At 39.9% G+C, this 21,907-nt stretch overlaps 1 protein-coding gene across 1 annotated transcript in view; it reads left to right on the top strand.

The window, feature by feature from the left end:
• Window positions 1-21,907, top strand: part of MTA3 (metastasis associated 1 family member 3) — a 138,143-nt gene that overhangs the window by 12,315 nt on the left and 103,921 nt on the right. Inside the window, exons 2-3 of the mRNA XM_081942716.1 lie at window positions 138-205; window positions 13,132-13,225. Of these exons, the coding sequence (XP_081798842.1) occupies window positions 138-205; window positions 13,132-13,225 (162 nt within the window). The remainder of the gene's footprint in view (window positions 1-137; window positions 206-13,131; window positions 13,226-21,907) is intronic.

Below are 21,907 nucleotides of genomic sequence, written 5' to 3' on the forward strand. Positions count from 1 at the left end.
TTTTGAACTAAAATACGACCACATGTTTTTATTGCAGAAATAAGAGCAGTGTGTGCTTGAACTTTAACATGGATCATCCTATTTTTTTATTTTGTTGTAATACTTTTTGAGGAACTTTCTTTTTTTTTTTTTTACAGATTATGTTTATTTTGAAAATTCTTCAAGCAATCCATATCTTATCAGGCGAATAGAAGAACTTAACAAGGTAGGAATTTCAAAAATGAACTGTAATTTACTCTTCGGGAGACAGTTTCTTCTAAGGAACGGATTTCCTTAGAAAATGTATTGTGTTTGATCATCCTCTGCCTAAAAAAGAATTAAGGAATATCTTTTCAACTAGCACTTTTTAAAATAAATGCTTTAGGATTTTTTTTCCTATTTATAATTTTAACTATTTTATGAATTATTTTCTGCTTATATATTGTATAGTTTATAGTTGTAAATATATAAGGAATGGTATAAATCAAGGAATGTTAAAGAACAAGGGGATGTTATTAATTCTGCTGTACATAATCTTGTGATTGCTATGGTGTAGGCAAACTAGAAAGTTGTTCCAGATGAAATCTAGTTGAATTAATGTGTGAGAACCAGTGAAAGGCAGTAATCATGATAAGAGGTGTTAGGGCAAATTAAGGCAAGGAAAAATGGAAAGCAATCACCAAGATCACAAAGCAGTCCAAGGAAAATAATTGCTGCTGTAAGCAAAACTGATCTGAGTTTTATTAATTGGTAATGTCTGGAAAAAACCCCACCTACTGATATAGAATAACTCCTAAAACTACATGTAGTCCTTGAGTTATGACAGTAATTGGGACCGGAATCCCAGTAATTGGGACCATTTTGCTAAGTGAAATGGTCGTAAAGCACAATGTCATCTGATTGAATTGCTTAGTGATGGCAATCCAGCACTCCTTGTTACTGTTGTTAATTAAATCCCACTGGCTGTTAGGCGAGGACCAATCCCAATCCAAGACCAATTCCTAGCTTGGTCCTCCCCAATCTCAGTAGAGTAAGGAAATGCCTATTCTGTCTTCTCTTACAACTCTTCCCATCAATCTGTCTGCCTGCCCCATCTCTCTTCTTTTGCCTAACTTATTCTTCAATGGCAGTGGTGCCGAGGCTGAAGTAGTGGTGCAGGGCCTTTAGCAGGCTGCCAGCCACCACTGCCCCTAGACCTCTACTTCAGTCCCAGTGCCACCACCACAAAGAATGCTGCCTCAAGTCCTGCACTGTGACCAGCCAGCGCCACAGTACAAAGCCCAAACACTGTTCTTGCAATGCTTTGGAAAGTTTTCTGATGCCTTCCAAAACAGCATGAACAGTGTGTGCTATTTGGAAAACAGCACAAATGCTTCACTTGGTCTGGCCAGTAGCTTCCTTGTATAGGGTCATGCTGGGGATGCCTTGTCAACAGAGGGAAGAAAACGGTGGTCCACTCAGTGTGGCAGGACTTGCAAAGAGCAGGGCGGCAAGGGGGCCTTAGGCTTTGCACTGTGGCGCTGGGACCTATTTGCAATGCAAGGCTAGAGGATGGGTGAACAGGCTGGGTTTAATCCAGACTTATATACATATATACACAAATGTGGACATACCCTTCATGCAGCATATATTGACTTTAGGTCAGCTTTCAACCCAGTGTCTAAATCTAAGCTGCAGTATACATTTAAATACACAATATAGACAAATGTATGTTTCTGCTGCTCATTGAAATTCATGAAAACATTTGATCATCAGGTGCAGTAACCAAGGACATATCATTAAGGAAATATCAGTCAGGAGGAAAATTAGACAGTGTATTATTTATTTTATAAACTCATAGTTTCTTCTCTTAAGTACCGTATTTTTTGGAGTATAAGATACACTCCCCCCCCCAAAAGAGGGTGAAAATTTGGGTACGTCTTATACACTGACTGTAGCCCTGCCCACTCACCGGCCGCATCCTTTAGCATCTTTTTCCCAGCAATTTGCCTCCTTGCAGCAAACAGTAAACAGCCTGTTTCAGTTTCAGCACAGCCTGATTAGTACAAGCAGCTGATTGTTGGCCTCCTGACCATCAGCTGTTTCAGGCTGCAGGCAGGCAGCAATATGCTATGGCAATCCCTGCAGCCTGAAACAGCTGATTGAGCCCGAGTATCAGTTGCTTGTGCTAATCAATCCATATTAAAACTGAAAGTGAAACTGAAACAGGCTGTTTGCTGCAAGGAGGCAAGTCAATAACTATAAATGCCCATAGAATATTCAAATTACTAGACTTATTTTTTAAATAGTGCTTTATTATTGATCTAGACAACTTAACAAAATGAAGAACCTTTTTAAAAATAAATGCTTGATTTGAAGAGGCCCAGTGATATTGTATCTTCTTTTAAATAGCAGAGAATAACGTATACTTCCAGAAAGCTTCATCAATTTTAACAGCATCTGTACAAGTATAGTCTGAAATGTAACAGTTTCCTGTTGTAATATTAATTGTAATATTAAGATAAGGAAGCTGAGTTAGACCCTGGCGTAATCATGTTTGGAGTAGATCTAAACATTGGAACAGGTGGAGTTAGTGTGACTACATTTAAGAAAACTTTCTGGCATTAATATACTGCCATAATGTACATTTCTCCAATTCTTTGCTATTTTTATAGGCCAGGCACACATGCACAGAAATACACTGCAAACCGCGTATATCATCTGTACTGTTTGCTGCAAAGAGGCAAATTGCTGGGAGGCAGAGGCAGATTTTTTTTTCTTGTTTTCCTCCCCAAAAGTTAGGTGTGTCTTATGCTTTGGAGCATCTTATACTCCGAAAAATACGGTAACTCTTACTTTCCATTCTCCAGGCTTAGCCCATAGACATACCAATTTACTTTTGTGTACTGATGATGCAGTAATTCTGTTATTGAGTTCTACTGACTTTAAAATTTATCACTTATCACACAATATAGTACTGGGGTGAAATTAATAATAAATTATTCCAAGATCAAGATTGGCATTTTCTCCAAAAGCCTCAAATAGAGATGTTGGAAATTAGAGGGGCAGTCAATTGAGCAGGTTAAGATTTTTAAATAAAACATTTTGGGATAGTTTCTCAAGCTGTAGGAAACAGAGTTGCCCACCTGGATTAAATATCTGTCTCAGCTATTGAAACTTATTTTGTCAGAGGAACACAGTCTGTTACTATTAAACTGTTTGCAGCCAGAGTCTGAGCACAACTGCTATAAGGGACTCAGGAGTATATAACAGTAAGATTGCCTTAGAAAGAATTCAAACAAAAATTTGAGAAGTATCCTTCAGATTACCCAAAGGCAGCACTTTTAAAGGAGCACTTTCAGGAGTAAACTTGAATCAAGTCCCTGGATAAATATATTTACCTACCAACTAATATACCACAATCCTGGTGAATTTAATACTGATAGACAACTTCAATTTTTTCTTGGGAAACAGTCATCCCAAGTTTCCAGCGATGTGACCTTCATATCAAGCTAGATCAGTTAAAACAAAAGAGCTTAGACATAGAAAGCCAAACAGGAATTTCTGCTTTCTCTTACAACATATTTATAATTGTCAAATTTTACTTCCAGTGTCAGCTTTATAGTTACATCAGATTGCAATTCCCAATTCAGGGGAACTTTAGCTTGATTTAGTGTTTTTCCCACATCGGTTTTGGAAAATCTCTTGTGAAACTTGACATTGCCTCTGTAACTCTGGTCGTGTAGAAATATTTTGTTATTCTGTACATAAGGTTTTATAGTGACATTCACCATGAGTTGATTATGACTTTTAATCTAAGTTTCTAGAACACTTCAATAATTTTTATTTCCATTATTTGTTAGATAGCCAGGATATGTCTATCTTTCTAAAAATAGCAAACTTTTGCTACATCATGTGTAAGCTTCACCCACAAATGGTTGTCTGTAATCACTAATGTTAGGAGTTAATTTTCCTTTGTTTTACTGAATATATTTTTAATGGTCAGCGAACAAAATAAAGTTTCTGTCTGTTGAAAATTATAGGGAATGGGCTTGAATAAAACTTTTTAATTAATGGTTTTCTCAAAAATAATTGCTTCTGTATTAATTTTCCGCCAATATTTCCTGCATGTTAAAATACCATTAATTCAAAGAAAGATGTTTGTCTTTTGTAATTTAAATCTGACAGGATGTAGACACAATTGAATTAATTTATAAATGATATAATTAATGTATACAAATACAATAATTTATAAGAACTGGAAAATTTAGAGAAAAAATATTTTTTTCCAATTTCCTCAAAAACATTTGACCAAGATAAATAATTAAATAGGCATTTCAACCACAGATAGTAACAAGTAGTGATTTAATTATAACTCATCTAACACAAAAAAGATTTGATTAAGATAATGTAATTTTAAACAACTTTTGTAAATCAAATTCGTAAGTCAGACAAACTGCACAGTTGTATGTTGCTTGCAAATATAGAGACATATTGATCTTACAATTGCATTAGTTGTACCAATGGATAGATTTTGAGTTACTGTTAAAAGCAATGAAAGAATGGAATTTGGATTTTCTGTCTTGAACTTAAAATGTTTGAAACTTTTTCTAGTCACAGGAGTATACAAAGCATTTTGTACTTTTCAATACAGTGCCAAATAAAACTGTGAACAAAACTCAGACATTTGAGTTTGGATTGTTTGAACATTCCAAGTGCTGTAGTTGGAATTTTGTGTTGCGGCTTGCCATGGGGAAGTTCTTTAAAAATCTCAGAGAAAGAAAGAGGTCCAGTAGTTACCGGACTAATTTATCTGTCTCATGGTACTATCATGCAAATGGCACAGATTGTGTAATTACCATCAGTTGTGTCTTGATGTATTTTGTGCCATTTATACAACGATGTCATAACTCACAATATCACTTGACACTCCTTCAGAAGCCTGTGGTGGTAGAGCAGTCATTGGAAAAAAGAGAAGACATATTAAGATTAAGGGGGGTGGAGAGGGACCTCTTGGCAGAGGCTTGATTTTTACTGTGTCAGTAATAGCCTGCCATTTTGGTGAAAGAGATTGAAGCAAGGTCCAATTGTGGAGGACGGAAATCTGCCACCCAAAGAAGGTCACCTTGACTATGTCATCTTGTTCCCTTCATTTTATGTTTGGTGGTGGTGACAGAGGAGTGTAACTCACTACTAGAGTAAAAACAGATGCAATTCATCTGGTGGTCAGTAATGGTGGGCCAAGGAAGGTGGACCCACTCCTGGATTGGGCAGGCAGTGCTAAGGATGCCCAGCAATTTTCTTGTTTAGCATTTGAAGATGTTCTCCATGGCAAGAACATGATGAAATGGCAAAGTCACAAATGGAGACTAACTTTTTTGGAGCAAATCAATTTCCTTAAGATGAATCTCTGTCTTCTACATTTTCTGTGTTACTGCTGGTGAGGACCTAAGAGAAAATATTATTTCATTCTCTAGACCAGCGATGGCAAACCTTTTTTGGCTGCTGTTACAAAAGTGGGGGGGAGCACAAGGGTGTTGTGCGTCGGCATGCCACACCCATAATGCTATGCGGGTGACCTCCCCAGTGCGCACACATGCATGCGATCAGTGACCCCCCCTCACTTTTGCCGGGTTTTTTCACCTTCCCCAGGCTCCAGAGCCTTTCTAGGAGCCAGGGGAGGCAAAAACAGTCTCCCTCGGAAGCCCTCCAGAGGTCTCAGGAGCTTCTCTGAAGCATCTGGAGGGTGATAAATGGACCTACGGGGAACCCAGAAGTTTGGGAATGGCGGCTTCTGGTTTGTCCGTAGGGCCAATTTTCAATCTCCACAGCCTTCAGGAGTCTTCCCTGAAGGCTCCGGAGGGTGAAAAACGGACCTACAGACTGGTTTTTGCCCTCCGGAGCCTTCAGGGAAGCCTGATGAAGGCTCCGGAGGGCAAAAACAGTCCAGAAGCAAACCGGAAGTCAGTTACTGACCTTCAAGGTTGCTCGTAGGGCCGGGTTTTCCCGCTTTGGAGGCTTCAGGGATGCCTCCAGTGGGCAAAAAAAGCCTCAAAAGAAGGCTGAAGTCACCACCAGATGACAGGGCAAAGCCTTGCATTCCCTGACAAATGGCTCCGCGTGCCACCTGTGGCACGCATGCCATAGATTCGCCATCATGGCTCTAGACAATTGGCAGCCACCTGTCTTCCACTCAGATATGAACAATATAAAGGGTGCTATTCATCAACTACTTCAATATTCTCAGGCACTAAGTCACTTAAGCAAATCATAATGGTTCATAGTTCATTGGCATGTCATGACATCTGAAATGGGCATTAAATGTGTTTAAGTGGATGTCTTTCTGGTTTCTGCAGTAACATCCATAATGCCCACAATTGAATAAAGACTTTTGTAACCCAGCTAATTTATACAAACTGGCCACTGTCTAATCGTAGCATCTAAACTGAAGTGGGATTTAGCTGTTACTACTTCTCTGCAACCTTTCTCCCACTTTCAGCCCCATTCCTGTGACCCACTTTCCTTTACACTTGGCAATCAATAAAATTGATTGTGTAGTACAGTATTTACACACATGTATTGCTAATGTACAATACAATAGCAGAGTTGGAAGGGACCTTGGAGGCCTTTTAGTCCCATCCTCTGCTCAAGCAGAAAACTCTATACAATTTCAGACAAATGGTTGTTCAATCTCTTCTTTAAAACTTCCATTGTTGGAGCACCCACAATTTCTGGAAGCAAGCTGTTCCTCTGATTAATTATTCTGCCAGGAAATTTCTCCTCAGTTCTAAGTTGCTTCTCTCCTTGATTAGTTTCCACCCATTGCTTCTTGTTCTACCCTCAGGTGCCTTGGAGAATAGGCATGTGTTGAGTTTGTACTTGCAAAGACTTCAATATAAATGTTGGTTTGTGCAGGTTGATAGTTCTGAGATGAGCCTTCTGTTGCTCTTCAGTTCTGATGTTAAAATTGCAGAGTGCATTTAAAACTGCAAAGTCCATAAGTTGGTTTGGGTTGTTTGCTGAACTTTGTGAATGCATTTGTGAATGCATTTTAGACAATTTTTTTGTGCCATGTTAATGCTTAGATTCCATAGTATATTTACACTTTCAAGACTGCATTCTGGTGAATTGTTGATATATATCTCATCCTGTTAACTTTCACTGAGTCAGCTCCTGGGGTGGAGACAGCATGAGTGAGAGCTTCCATGATTTTTGTCCTATTGAGAACTTACATGCAGACTTTGGTCTCATACTGCATGATCATGTTCAATTAATTTATTGTAAGAGTTATAATTAAGCAGCATGCAGACAGCATTTAGCTTAAAACTTATGTTTTCAAATTATTTGAAGACAAAACAACAGCAAACAAGTGAAATGGAAACAGTACATTAAATTTGTGTCTACTGCTAATTGACTGCTAGTTTAATTAGCTGGCTTCTGTAAGTTAATTGCTGGCTAAAAATGTTGATGAGACAGTCTGCTTTCTTTGTCTAGTTTAGTGTGTTGGCTGAGAACCTCCCCAAAAACATATTTAATGTTTTTCTTTATAGAGAATCCGAGGTGTTTTCTGATAGTAATTTTTAACTTAATATGATGGGGCAGGTTGCCCAATTCTTTGCTTGATGATGATGATTGTAGCAATACTTCTGAAAGTTGGCTTCATGAACTGATATCGACTCCAAATCTTGTTGACCTATGCTGCAAAGTGAATGAGCAAAGGACTTGTTCTGAGTTTATATTATTAATTTATTTAAAAGACATATGGCCAGCAACAACTCTGGGTGACTCACAAAGCCATACTATCACAAAAATAAGAAAATCAGAACATGGTATCACAACCGGAGAGGAGGAGCCAATGTCGCGATGAGACAACGTGCGATCTCAATGCTCTGAGATTGCCGTCAATACTTTTGCCGCTGGGTGGTCCAAACGGACCTAAACCATCCTGCAGAGATGGTGAACAGGAAGAATATGTCTTGCTGATCTCAGGGACATCTCAGGTAAAGTCCCTGATCGATCCAAGAGAAGTTCTTCAAGCTGGCGACAAAAAATCCAGCCATTAGGCTGATGAAGTTGGGGCAGCTCCAAAATGGAAGGATATGGAAAAGAGAAAGTGTTTCCAGCTGGTGAGGAATTTTTACCGTTTTAAAAGAGACTACCTATAAAAAACTTAAAACTAATTTAAATTGGAGAAATAAGCGGTGGAATTAAATTTGGAATGGTTTTGGACAGTGGGTTATCTTACTTTTTAAATGCTATTTTCATGGATGGAATTTATGCAAGCCTTTTAAAATGAATGGATTAAGTTTTCTTCTATTTTTTTTTCTTTTATTATTCTTTGTAACCTATGGACTAAAATTCTCCTTCATTACTGTGGGTGTTCTAACTCATTCAAGAATCTGACTTTTTTTAAAACTTGAAATACAAAAAAGATCCAAAAAGTAACAAAGAAGATTGCAACAATAATACTGCTACTCCGAGGCTGGAGGTTTGTGTATTGGAAATGAAACACTCTTACTTTTCTCACTGATTATCCTGGCTTGGCACTCCAAGGTCTCACTGCTTGTTTATAGAGAGTGATAAGAAGAAAAGCATACAGATGTCCCTTTGAAGTATATTTTTAACCAGAGAAAGTTGAAAATAAAACGTTATTGTGAATCTATGCTTAATCTTGTTAAAATCTTCCAAGCTAGAGGAGCAGTGTTTGTTAGCTGGCGATAATGGCACAATTTCAACAGCAGAAATAAATTTTCGGTCTGCAAAATATATTCTTAGAAATACAGAAATTATCAAACACATATGAGAGGATAGAGAAGAAGTTGGAAGACTTGGAGTATTTAACAGTAAAATATGATGAAGGAGAGGTTTATCAAATGGAAAAAGTGATGGTTAAAATCCTAAAAATCGAAGAGGAAAATGAATATAAAGAAATTGAAATTGCTGATATTTATGGTGATTGGTTTGTCTCTGAAAATGGAAAGAGTGGAATACTGAAAGAGGAATTTAATTGTGGGGCAATCTACCCCAGATGGCAAGATACAGAAGAAGAAAAAACAAAAGAATTTATGGATTTAAAGAGAGAAATTTTATTAGCAATATCATTGATAACACTACTGACAATCAAAGATAAGCTGATTAAGGAAACAGAAGAAGGACATCGAAATTACATGAGAGATTTTATAAGTAAGGAGTTGCTAAGAGGAGTCCATAAAAAGTTGATTAAGGAGATGATTAGAGGACTAACACCATAAATAGCAGAAGATATGAGACTGTTTTGCTACTGGAAAGATACAGATTGACAGATGGAAAAGTATAATTTAAAACTAGTTAAACTTAGTGAAATTTAGTGATAATAGATATAGTTAAATAAATAAATAATGATAATAATGTATACAATGTGTAGTGTTATGATAAGTAATAATTGGATATGAATATTGAATGGTACCCATGAAAGGAAGATTAGAAATCCTTTTGGATTATATATAAAGGTTAATAAAAAGAACTACCGTATTTATTCGAGTATAACGCACACACGTGTATAACACGCACCCCCTAATTTTTGATTAAAAATCGGTATAAAATTTTGTTTCACACCAAGCATTGTAATTGACAAAAATCCTGGAGACCCCCCCCACGTCGTCCCTTCCACCCAGCCCTCACGGCTGCAGGTTGCTCACCTCCCCCGTTCTTGTAACACAGGTAGGGAAAGCGCCACACGTTGCCTAGCCCCACGGTGAAGCCCACGCAGGACATGATGAAATCCATCTGCCGGGTCCAAGTCTCTCTCTCGCGGGGCGGCAAGGCCAGGGTCGGCTTGCAGGAGTCCACGGCCTCCCCTTTGCTCCCGACTGAGGCTCCTTGGCACATGGCGGCTGCGGGGGGTCCCGTCTTTTTGTCCTGCGGTTCGACCGAGGCGCTGTAGATGCTGCTGCCGCCGCCGCCGCTCTCCGACGAAACCCCCTTGGCCATGATGCCTGGGAGGATTCCCGAGTCCCGGTCGCCCCCTTCCAGACGGATCGAGATCCTGCCGACTGGAGGAAGAGGGTGAGAGGTGGGTCCTGTGAACGGCGGCAGCAGTGGCGGCAATACTCGCAACTCAGCTGCCTGCCGCCTTTCCCCTCCTTTGTCTCCCAGCCGGGGCGGCCCGCCGCCGAGTTGCGACTATTGCCGCCGCTGCTGCCGCTGTTCACAGGACCCGCCTCTCACCCTCTTCGCGGGTCCTGTGAACTGCAGCAGCAGCAGTGGCAATAGTCGCAACTCGGCGGCGGGCCGCCCCGGCTGGGAGACAAAGGAGGGGAAAGGCGGCAGGCAGCTGAGTTGCGAGTATTGCCGCCGCTGCTCCCGCCGTTCACAGGACCCGCCTCTCACCCTCTTCCTCCAGTCGGCAGGATCTCGATCCGTCTGGAAGGGGGCGACCGGGACTCGGGAATCCCCCCAGGCACCATGGCCAAGGGGGCTTCAGGGGCTATCATGCCAAGTAAATTTTCCCCAGCCGCCACTGCCACCCCACCCCAGCCCTCGTTTATAACGCGCACCCACACTTTGATTCCTTTTTTTGGTACAAAATTTTGTGCGTTATACTCGAATAAATACGGTAAGTTAGATTCAGTTAAGTTTGATCATTAGGGGGAAAATGTTATGATGCAGGATATAGTTAAATAAAGGAGGGATAATGATAACTTCTATACAGGTATGGGTGCAACATAAGAAACCTCAATATAAATCGTGAACAATAATTTGGTGTAAAGGAGAATTAGAAAACTTTGTTATTAAATATTATGGATGTTTAGCTAGAATAGGATATAAGGATCCAGTATTATTGGAGGATTTTAGAAATAGTAAATGAAATGCCAGTATGTGGTTATGTATTAAATCTTGGTATATTTTAAGATGAAGGACGTTTAAACAATTATAATCAAATGAAAATGGTGGTATGATGATGGTAACATGTATAAATATCTGAGTTAAAGTACTTGAGTTCATATGAAATATGTTTGTTGACTGTGGAAGAAATGCACGAAAGCCTTTTTGTAACCAACTGATACACTTTCTACAGAATGTAAAGAAGGATGTGTTGTTTGTTTTGAAAATTAAATATATATATAAATATATATGTAAGAACATGGTATCACAACCATGCCTCTCCAGTGCAGCCAACACTATCGTCTTAAAGTTCCAGCCTCTTCCTATTATAGCGGTTGGGAGAAGAGCCAAAACATACAGACTTCCAAAAGGTTAAAAGAGTCAAGGCCTGCTGGATCTCAAGGAGAAGGGTGGGGTCACTGAGCTTGGTTGTTTTCTTGCAAGACGTCTCTTGCAGTGATGATGATGTTACTTAGTTTGCTAGCGAAATGTCCATAAGAAAACCACCAAGCTGAGAGAGCACAAAGGACCCCATAGTGGAACGCTGTGCTACAAATATTCTCTTCTAAAGAGAAAATTGTTCCACAGAGCAGAGGCTGCTACAAAAAAAACACTGTACACTTCTAAGATCCAATAGATGGCAGCATTTCAGAGTAGAGATCTGGAATGTACTTACTGTATCTGATCTGGTGAAAGAGGCAGATCCCTCAGGGAACCACCAAAAAACCTGGTTCTATATCATGTCAGACTTTGAAAGTGATAAGCATCACTAGAATTGCTTTTCTAGTTCTTACCCTTGTGGAACATTTCAATTCTTGTTGAGTTTTTTTCAAGTTTGAAACAAAACAATTTTTTTTGTCTTTTGGGCACACCCTTGGTCAGGCTGAATGAAGTGTGATTAGAAGGATTAGCAGACTTATGAAACAAGTAAATTACAAAGTTACTAAGTATCCTTGGCTAAACCTGCTTTGCCTCACAAAATCTTGAAAATAAAATTGTGTGTGTGTGTGCACGTGTGTGCAGGGGAAAAAGAACTGTATATATTACTATATCATATATCACATATGATTAAGAATCAAATGCTAGAGTTTTTTTATTCCTTCATTTTTTGTTGTATCTATTTAAATAGTAAATTGAGAACAAGGACTATATGAGATTATTTTATATTGAAGATCCAAATGTTTTAACTAACTAACTAACTAACTAACTAACTAACTAACTAACTAACGTAACTAAAGTAACCTAACTAGAATAATAGGAGTGTGCATGCTTTGAAAATGGTTAGGTTAGGAAGAAATGATTTATACCTTAGGTGAGCACAGCATCTTTCTATTACTTATCAAAAAAAGCCTGGCAACTTCTTCATGAGGCAATGCTATAAAATGTGTGTGTGCCTTTGATTCAGTGTTGACTCCTACTGAATTATTGGACATATCTGTGCAGAATGCAGACCAAGAACTCATGATTTCACCCTTCTAACTCAGGGTCTTTAACCGCTACACCAAACTGGCTCTTTAAAACGAGTAGACCTATTAAAGACAGTAATTTTAACCTGATGAAGATAGGAATGGATTGTTAAGGGAAGAAGTATGCAACTTAATCATGGAAAAGTAGATAGCATGAGAAAGAAGTTCTAAATAACCCCGCCTTAATTCTGTTTGGCATAAGATGAAGAAGACAGGAATTCTGACATCTTTTAAAATTCTATTACTATGATGCTCTCTAGTAATAAGTACTATTTTTGAAATTCTTGGGTTTTCTGGCCTGTCCTACTTTGATGGATAATTTCAATCTTGTTCTCTAGCAGTTCTTCCAAAGAATCAGGTCCCGTCCTCATAAATAATTAAATACAGGAATAGATATATTTTTTGAGGCTCTTAAAAGAATTATAGACAACAGAGCAACAAATAAACAAACAATACCCCTCAAAAAATGTGTCAGGTATAATGACAACTGGGCTCAATCCTTACATAAAGAAACAGGTTTTCAATCTCAGAGCAAAGCTAGGGTCTAAGGTCGAAGGCTTCCCTTCAGAAATTGCAAATGCTCCATCACTAGAGCTTTTTAAGAAGAGATTGGAGAAATATTTGTCTGGAATGATAAGGTCTCCTGCTTGGGCATGGGGTTGAACTAGAAGATTTTCAAGGTCCCTTCCAACTCTGTTATTTTGTTTTCTGTAAATCAATTTTGGTTTAACATGATTAATGCCAATTTTAAAAAAGATGAATTTTGGTTTTGTGGAAAGTCTATAGTGAATATTAAGATTTACTTTTAATACATACTTTATTAATTAATTCTGTCATTTTCCAGACGGCCAGTGGTAATGTGGAAGCAAAAGTAGTATGCTTTTACAGACGACGAGACATCTCCAATAGCCTCATTATGCTTGCAGACAAACATGCAAGTAAGTTGTTTTTTATTTTATTTAGAAGCAAATAGCATGAATAATGCATTCTTAAAATAATATTTTGTGTCTGTCTATATGAACTCATTAGAATCTGCATGTGAAACTGAATATATATGCAATTTATTAATACTCTATTACCCTTGGTGGGATGTGCATTCAGAATTTCATGCCTGTCTGCATTTTCATACAAGTAATCAAATATATCTTTACAAGCAATTAGAGTTGAAACTAAGAACTAATAAATTTGCTGTTTGATTTTCCCTTTTTCAACTACAGCATAATCGATGTAGATAATTTAGTGCAGAATTATTTTTCTATATTTATTCATATTGTTAATTGTTGAGTAGAAGAGCAAAATAATTCAGCACGTTTTTCATGGTTTCTTTTGTTTCAAACCCTGAAAGATTAACATCTTGACTTTTAAATGTAGTTAACTTAAATTTTGCTTCCATGAATTTTTTTATCCTTCATTTGTGTTCCATACATCTCGTGGTTTCTTCACTTAAAATATCTCCCCAAAGTTGGAGTGCAATAGAGGGATTTCCAAGGAAAATATAATCAAGATTAGATAAGCCTCTGCAAAATTTTGAATAATTCACTTTTTTCCAGTATGCTTCTGCCATATTGCATCTGATATACATTAGGAGGTTGCAAAGATGCTGCTAGGAATAAAGCAGGTGATTGCTAAAGGTGGAGAACACAATAAACTGTAGGCAGTTTCATATATTGCATTATTTTTATTTTAAGTTGTTCAACCACCCAGAATTGTTTTGAAGGTGGGCAGCCTAGAACCCCAATAATTAAATAAACAATTGATTAGATAGAGTTCCATGTGAACTGTGTGGTCATTTTTCTGAAATAATTCTTGCTTATGATTTATTTATTAGGTACACTTGCTTTTATGGCACTGAAGTCATTATGAATCTTAAGCTGCTCATAAGCAAGAGTGACAGTGCAATATTCATAATTCAATAATTAAAAATCAAAATCATTAAATATGTCCCAACGTAACAACAATTCATCATATCAGCAGCATAAAAGATACCACCATAAACCTTTATATCTCCAGTATCTTTATTATTAATGTCTCAGTCCCTGACTCTTATTGAAATACTATATCTTTAACAGCTTTCAGAATTCCAGGAGTAAATTTGTGATTTTAATGTCTTCGGTGGGAGGGCATTCAACGGAAAGGAAGCTACTGCAGAAAATATTTGCCTGCAGGTCTCTTCTTGCTGTGGGAGGATTGTCAGCAAGCACTTTCTGCAGTCTCCCATAAGCAAGTAGGTTCTATTTGGTGTAAGTGGTTATGTAGATAAATAGGCCCCAAACCACAGAGGACTTTAAGATTATAACTAACACCTTGAATTGCACCTAGAAACAAATTGCAATAGTGCAGCTCACAAAACACTGAGGCATAGAATTCTTGCTATTAGTATGTAGATTACTACTGTTAGTATGTGGATTGTTTTACAATATTGTTTCCTCAAATGGTAGTAATCTTAAAAAATGTTCTTTGATGGCATGCTATATTTTCCCCTGGAGGTCACTGTTCAAAAGAAATATTATAATGAATACCTTTTATCTACATATCTACATTTCTCTTATTGATCATGACTTTATACACTTAGAGTTTGACTCTTATACATACATGTCTCATTAATCAGATTAATGTCAAATGTTAGTGTTCTGTTCCGTGATTCTAATGAATATGCAGACACAGGCTTGGCTGTCTGCCACGACTAATTACGGAGATAAAGCCACCCCTAGGCTAGGAGCCTAGAACACTATCTTCAAGAAACCAAGATTAGTCTTACGGAATGCTTTCTCAACGGCTAGTAAAATGGACTGTTGTTTCCTGCAAAGATTCCCCTCCCGTCGTTCCACCTATAAACTCTTTGGGAGGGGCCACAACCGTAATCAGCTGTACCTATTTCCTTCTATGACGTCTTCTCCACAGCTGCTCCCTTCTCCTCTCAGCTCCACACACACGCACATCAGGGACAACCTCCCTCTGTTCCTCCTCACTGCTCCCTGACTCAGATGCCACCTGGTGGCCAACAGGCCTCTCTAGTTCCTGCTCTGACTCCAAACACACTCCAGAGTCTTCCTCATTGTAATGATGTGTATGTTTTATGTTATATTTTAAGTGCAATTAGTGTGCCTAGCTCTTTAAGAAGGCTAGGAGACAGTTAACCTTTTTAATGATGTCATCTAGGGCAGAAGTCAGTTTTAAGATGGCTGCCGCTGAATAAAGACAAGCCTCTAGTTCAAGTTCCTTGCTGTCTGCCTTTATTTTATGCCAAAAGTCATCACACTCATCATCCAGAGCAGTCCCATAATGGTCATCACTGTTAGAGTCCATCAACAGCTCAGCCGGCTGCTGCTGCGCCACAACACTATCCCTCACTGCAGGGCCCTTCCTTTGACGCTCACAGCGTGGCTTAGCTGGGAATTATTCATGGAAGGCCTGCACCAAACCAGGTGCGTGCATGGAGGGCGCATTCTCCCAGGTAATATCCTCCAGCTCTTGGCCTTTCCATTCCACCAGGTATTGGAACCGTCCTTTCAGCCATCGGGAATCCCGGATCCTGGCAACTTCGTATTCGGTCGGCGCCTCATCGGCACGGGGTTCTGGCTGGGGATGATCGGGTTGGCGAAGAGGACAAGCGGGCCGTTCAGGAACAAGAAGATATCGACGAAAGATCAGATGGACTCGCATTGAATGTGGTAAAGTCAGATGATAGGCAACCGGATTGATGACTGCTTCAACAAGAAATGGGCCAAGGTAACGGTGGCGTAACTTCTTGACTGGCCGGTTTGACGGAAGGTGTCTAGTGGACAGCCACACTTGATCGCCCACACTCAACACCGGCGTCGCACGCCGAGACCTGTCCGCAACTCTCTTATAGTCCTCCTTGGCTTTATCCAGATATCGCTGCACCACTTGATGGACCGCCTGTAGTTCCGACAGGAAGTCCTTAGCTGCGGGGACTGGTGAGTCGATGGGTGTGAGGAGAAAGAACCGAGGATGATACTCCACATTGGCCAAGAAGGGCGTCGTCTGCGTGGATGTGTGCTGTGAGTTATTGAACGCAAACTCCGCTATTGCCAGGTAGTCCGCCCAATCATTTTGCTGCTGGTTCACAAAGCAGCGCAGGTACTTTCTCCGTCCCTCCGTCGGTTTCGGGATGGTGCGCTGAAGACAAGCATATCTTGACATCCAATGCCATCATCAGGCCTTTCCAAAACTGGGCTGTGAATTGCGTTCCTCTGTCCTATACGGCCCTGTCAGGTAGGCCGTGCAGCTTGAAAACATGTTGGATGAACATGCAGGCGGTGGCGCGGGCTGTTGGTAATCTCCGACACGGGATAAAATGCGCCATCTTCGTCAGCATGTCTACCACCACGAACACCGTGGTAAATCCAGAACACGGAGGCAAGTCTGTCAGGAAGTCCATAGAAATGGCCCCCCAGGGTCTCTTCAGGGTCGGCAATGGCTGGAGCAGCCCTGGAGAGGCTCCCGTCGCTGACTTGGCCTGCCGACACCGTACAGGTTCTGATAAAACCCCGAGCTAGGTTTTTGTCCAAAAAGTCCTGCAATGCAGCCAACACCGGGTCTGACATCGAATACAAACAACCCACGGGGAGCGGTGTGTCCGGAATCAAATTGATGGGACAATCATATGGCCGGTGCGGTGGCAATTGGTCTGCTTCTTGTTCACTGAACATGTCTGCAAAATCTGCTATGTCAGAAGGCAAGGACACCCCAGGTGGACTCAGCAACTGGCCTGCACAGACATGACGTGTGTGGCCCACACATTGCAAGGCTGGAAAGGTGAGAAGGTTCTGGGACCAGTAGGTCTGTGGGTTGTGCACCTGAAGCCAAGCCCAAGACCACGGGGAAATGCAGGCCAGAGGTAATGTAGAACTGGATGGCTTCCTCATGAGCACCGATGTCCAGGCGCAAGGGTTGCGTGGCGGCCTTGATAGGCCCAGACAGAAGCACCCAGCCGTCAATGATCTCCACAATCATAGGAGGATCTACTGGACACAGAGGGACCACATACTTGGTCACAAACACCTCGTCCATGAAGTTCGTGGTAGCTCCGGAGTCGATGAGAGTCCCAAGAAAGCTGGAAACATGGCTTGGTTGCCATCGAATTTATCAGGCACTGCAACCCGGCATTTCTTCCGACGCGGGGGTGGAGCAGGGTGAGCTTGGAGCTGTGCCACCTGTGCAGCCAACATAGCCACCTGTTTCGAAAGTTGTGCATTTTCTGCACGTAGCTGCTCCATGGTGATGATATTTACAGTTTTTGTTTTAAGGCAGGAAACAAACTGTTCTGTCCCGTGATTCTAATGAATATGCAGACACAGGCTTGGCTGTCTGCCACGACTAATTACGGAGATAAAGCCACCCCTTGGCTAGGAGCCTAGAACGCTATCTTCAAGAAACCAAGATTAGTCTTACAGAATGCTTTCCCAACGGCTAGTAAAATGGACTGTTGTTTCCTGCAAATATTCCCCTCCCGTCGTTCCACCTATAAACTCTTTGGGAGGGGCCACAACCGTAGTCAGCTGTCCCTATTTCCTTCTATGATGTCTTCTCCACATCTGCTCCCTTCTCTCAGCTCTATGCACACGCACATCAGGGACAACCTCCCTCTGTTCCTCCTCACTGCTCCCTGACTCAGATGCCACCTGGTGGCCAATAGGCCTCTCTAGTTCCTGCTCTGAGTCCAAACACCCTCCAGAGTCTTCCTCATCCTCCAGAGCAGTCCCATAATGGTCATCGCTGTCAGAGTCCACCAACAGCTCAGCTGGCCACTGCTGGGCCACAACAGCTAGGTATTGACCAAAACTACTTACTTATCATAAGAATGCAGCAGGCAGTCCTTAGTGAAGTTTCATGACATTACAATAAATAAACTGTAGCTTTTATGCTGTAGATATTATTCTCATACACTTTTATTCTGCTTGGTTTTTTCTATCTGTTTAAATTATATTTTTATATTTCATTAAAATAGTGCTCCTAATGGTGAAGAAAAATGAAGTGACCTAAAATGTAAAAAATATAATCTTAAAACTTTTATAAACTAAAATATTTAAAAACATAATAGTTAAATTATTAAAACCTATCTTGGCAGTGTTATGTATTTTAAATGTTTCAGAACACTCAGAAATGTTCTGAATTTATCATATCTGTATATATATTGAGTGAAAATATGAAAGACATATCTATTCTTATAACGGTGCACAACTATATAGGATTGAACATTACTAATATAGGTACCTTTCTTCATTCTTTAGACATGTCTGTTTAAAGTGTTCTGGTGGCTTATAAAGCATGCTTGAATAAACTTTGTTTTCCATCATAAAGACTATTGACTTCGGCTCCTTACCTGACATTTTAAGCTTGATTTAAGAAATTAAGTAATGCAGCCAAGCATATCATTAGGGGATAAGCATTCTTGCTCTTGTTCTTGTTTAATATCAATCCACTCAAGCAACTGCTGAAGCAGAATTTGTACACGCTGGCCCATATATCTTGAACTTGAATAATTTATTCTCTAATAAAGGAGAACATTTGTAGCTCAGGGTTGAAATGAGGGGTCCTTGATGCTGCCTGGGCTTGCTTGTTTTCTTGCAGTCATTTCATTACCCTAACTAGGTAACATCTTCATCATAGTTGGGTTAATGAAACAAGAAAACAAGCAAGTTCAGTGAGTACCAACAACCCCTCTAATTTCTCTCTCTTGCTCCTCTTCCTCATACTGTCTTGGCAGTGCAAAAAGTAATTTTATGGAATTCAGTGCTTGTTTGCAGTTACGATATTTGGTTTAGACAGGTCAGAAACAAAGTTTGGACATAGTTCTTAGTTCTTTTTTAAGTTTGGAGACAATAGTTCTTTTTAAAATTTATTTATTGGTAAAGCCTGGCTCACACTCCCATGTTTTTCAGATATTTCTCCCTTATTTTTAATGTTGATTGCAATGCTAGTACTAGGTAATGAGGGCTGAGTCAGTGTAAAAATGTCATGCTGAAATACTTAATTCGAAATGATTTGGACAACTGACTCCCTAGTCTACAAATATCTGGGGCATATGCTTAAACCTTAGAGGTGGAGGTGAGTTAGTTAACATAATTTAACTCCATTTTCTTTGAGTTTATTTTTACAATCTCCTTGACAAGTTTCTAATTTTAGTTGCCTACATTGTGTATATCAGACATAGGCCTTTCATGGCCCACAAGCTGAATCTTGCACTTCGGTCATCCTTATGAGGCTTGCGGCATCGTCAAGAGGACGCAAAGCATCACCAGGGCATTGGCAGAAGGTGAAGCATCAGCAGATGCATTCTCACTCTGCATAACAGTCCATTTCTCATGTGGTCCCTTAGGAAAATCCATTTCCTACCTGTTCTGTAATAGTCACTTTCCTAGTTTTAGCTATACTGTAAAATTGGCTGCTTCTGATTCTAATTGGTGAAAAATCTCAGTTATTTTGCTGTCAAGAATTTATAATAAAGTGGGAATACTAGGAAAGTGACTATTACAGGAAAATGAAATATTAAAACTTAATTTGTCTTTACTTCTATTTTTTTAAAACAAATTCTGTATTTAACTATGCTCAATTTACTCTTTGGTTTTTGTAAATAGTTTGTAACATAGAAACGGATCTTAGATATGGAATGTATTGCAAGTATACAGTTTCACCCTCTTGGCTAGAGAGAACAAAAATTTAGTCATTTTGGAATCCTAGTCTCAAGAACAAACAGGTGAAGAAGAGAGTGTGCTTAAAAGTATGCAGTCAGTAAGATTCTCACCAGTCCTATCCTTGGTGGTTAACACTGTTGGGTTGAGATGGAAGGGAGAAGAATGCAGGCAGAAATGTAAGATCAAGACATTTCTGTTCCCCCTAAGATAGATTGTATTTGCTTGAAAGTGCTGTGTAATACAGAAATTGCCCAAAGGCATTAGAGAGGGCCACAGTGTGTAAAACCCAAAGAACTTCTGAGAAGGACTCTTCTCTCCAAACTTTGGTTGTACAAGTAGCCAGCCCCTTTTTTCTATAAGCGTCTTTCACATTCTTTCCTATTAATTATTTACTTTATATGTATGGTGCAGTGGTGGTTTACAGATCCAGGGGGCATCCACATGGACGCGTGCAGCATGTGCACAGCGCGTGTATGCATCTTAGCGCCACTCCAGCTGCTCAGCGGAGCATCACACAGGGGCTGTATGCGCCGTGCACGTACGCGCAGAAGTGCCGAAGACTTAAAAGACCGGTAAGGAGCTCGGGTGGGTGAGTGGGCCCTCCAGAGCACCGTACCGGAACGGTATCCGGTGCTCCGGGAAGGCTCCGGTACGCCTGTACCGGGGCGTACCGCCTGCAACCCACCACTGGTATGGTGAGAATGTACAAGCATGAATAGAAGCTATACCCAAGGATGAAGGCCGATTTGAGCAGGCCCTAGGATTAGACTGGTATTAGGATTCTTAGGTTATGACTATGAGAACCTCTAGGGCTAATAGAGATTGGTTTTTAAAAAAGCAAGCATTGGACTAAAGTACCTCTGAAGACAAGCTCAATTTAGACGTTTGTGTAAAATAAGCCTAGAAACTTGTATAGAAATTGTTTTTCACATGAATCTTTTTTCCAATTTTGTAATTTGCAGCACTATAACTAAATAGGAAAAGGCTTCATATGGGGCTATTATACCATTAGAAATTGGAGAGTTTTGTTATAGAATTACATTAGAGTTTCCCCTTGTCCTTGCCCCATTAACTATGATTTTCAGACCACATGGAAAAGGAAGATAACTAAAATTTCATCCTTGATCCTTCTACTCAGCATGGGATAGAATCAGACCAAAGCACTCATTGGTTTAGTTTTATATTTTCTATATGTATATGTTCTATATTTTTGAGCTCTCTATAATTATTCTTAAATACTGATATATTTTTATACTTTATATTGTCCATACCTCATCTTCCTTATGCTTGTCTGTGACCCTAAGAAAGATTTGCTTGACTGATATAAAGGGTTCTTTCTGTCATTCCTGACCTTTGGTCATCTGATTTAAAATAAGTGCTGCAATTACAAATAATACTGAATTATTTGATGATATTAAAAATATAAATCTAAATGTGTAAAATCTACATTTAAAATCTACTATTTAAAATGTATATACAGTGCAGATTCATAAAATAAACGTAAGATAAGAATGATGGCTCCAGTGATGGGTTTCAAATTTTTTTAGAACCTCTTCTGTAGGTGTGGCCTGCTTTGTGGGAGTGACTTACCAGCCATGTGACTGGGTGGGAGTGGCTTGCCAGTCATGTGACTGGATGGGAGTGGCCAACTTGTAAAATGTGGTGAAACTCACTTAACAACGCTCTTGCTTAGCAACCAAAATGTTGGCTCAGGAACTCTGGCATTTGAAGCACGCAAGTCTTAAAGCTGTCAAATTACAAGACCCTTGCACTCCTAACCCTTTAGAAACCCCCCCCCCCAGGGGTGTTCAAACTTGACAGCTTTAAGACTTGTGGACTTCAACTCCCAGAATACCTCCTCTCGCTCTTCATCTTGATGATGTGTGGACGGGCGGGGGGAGGGAGCTGGAACTGGTTCTAAACGGCACTGTGGATTTGTGGAACCTCTTCTATAGAAGAGGT

Source organism: Natrix helvetica (assembly GCF_964273705.1).
Source record: "Natrix helvetica genome assembly, chromosome: 2".
NCBI lineage: Eukaryota > Metazoa > Chordata > Lepidosauria > Squamata > Natricidae > Natrix > Natrix helvetica.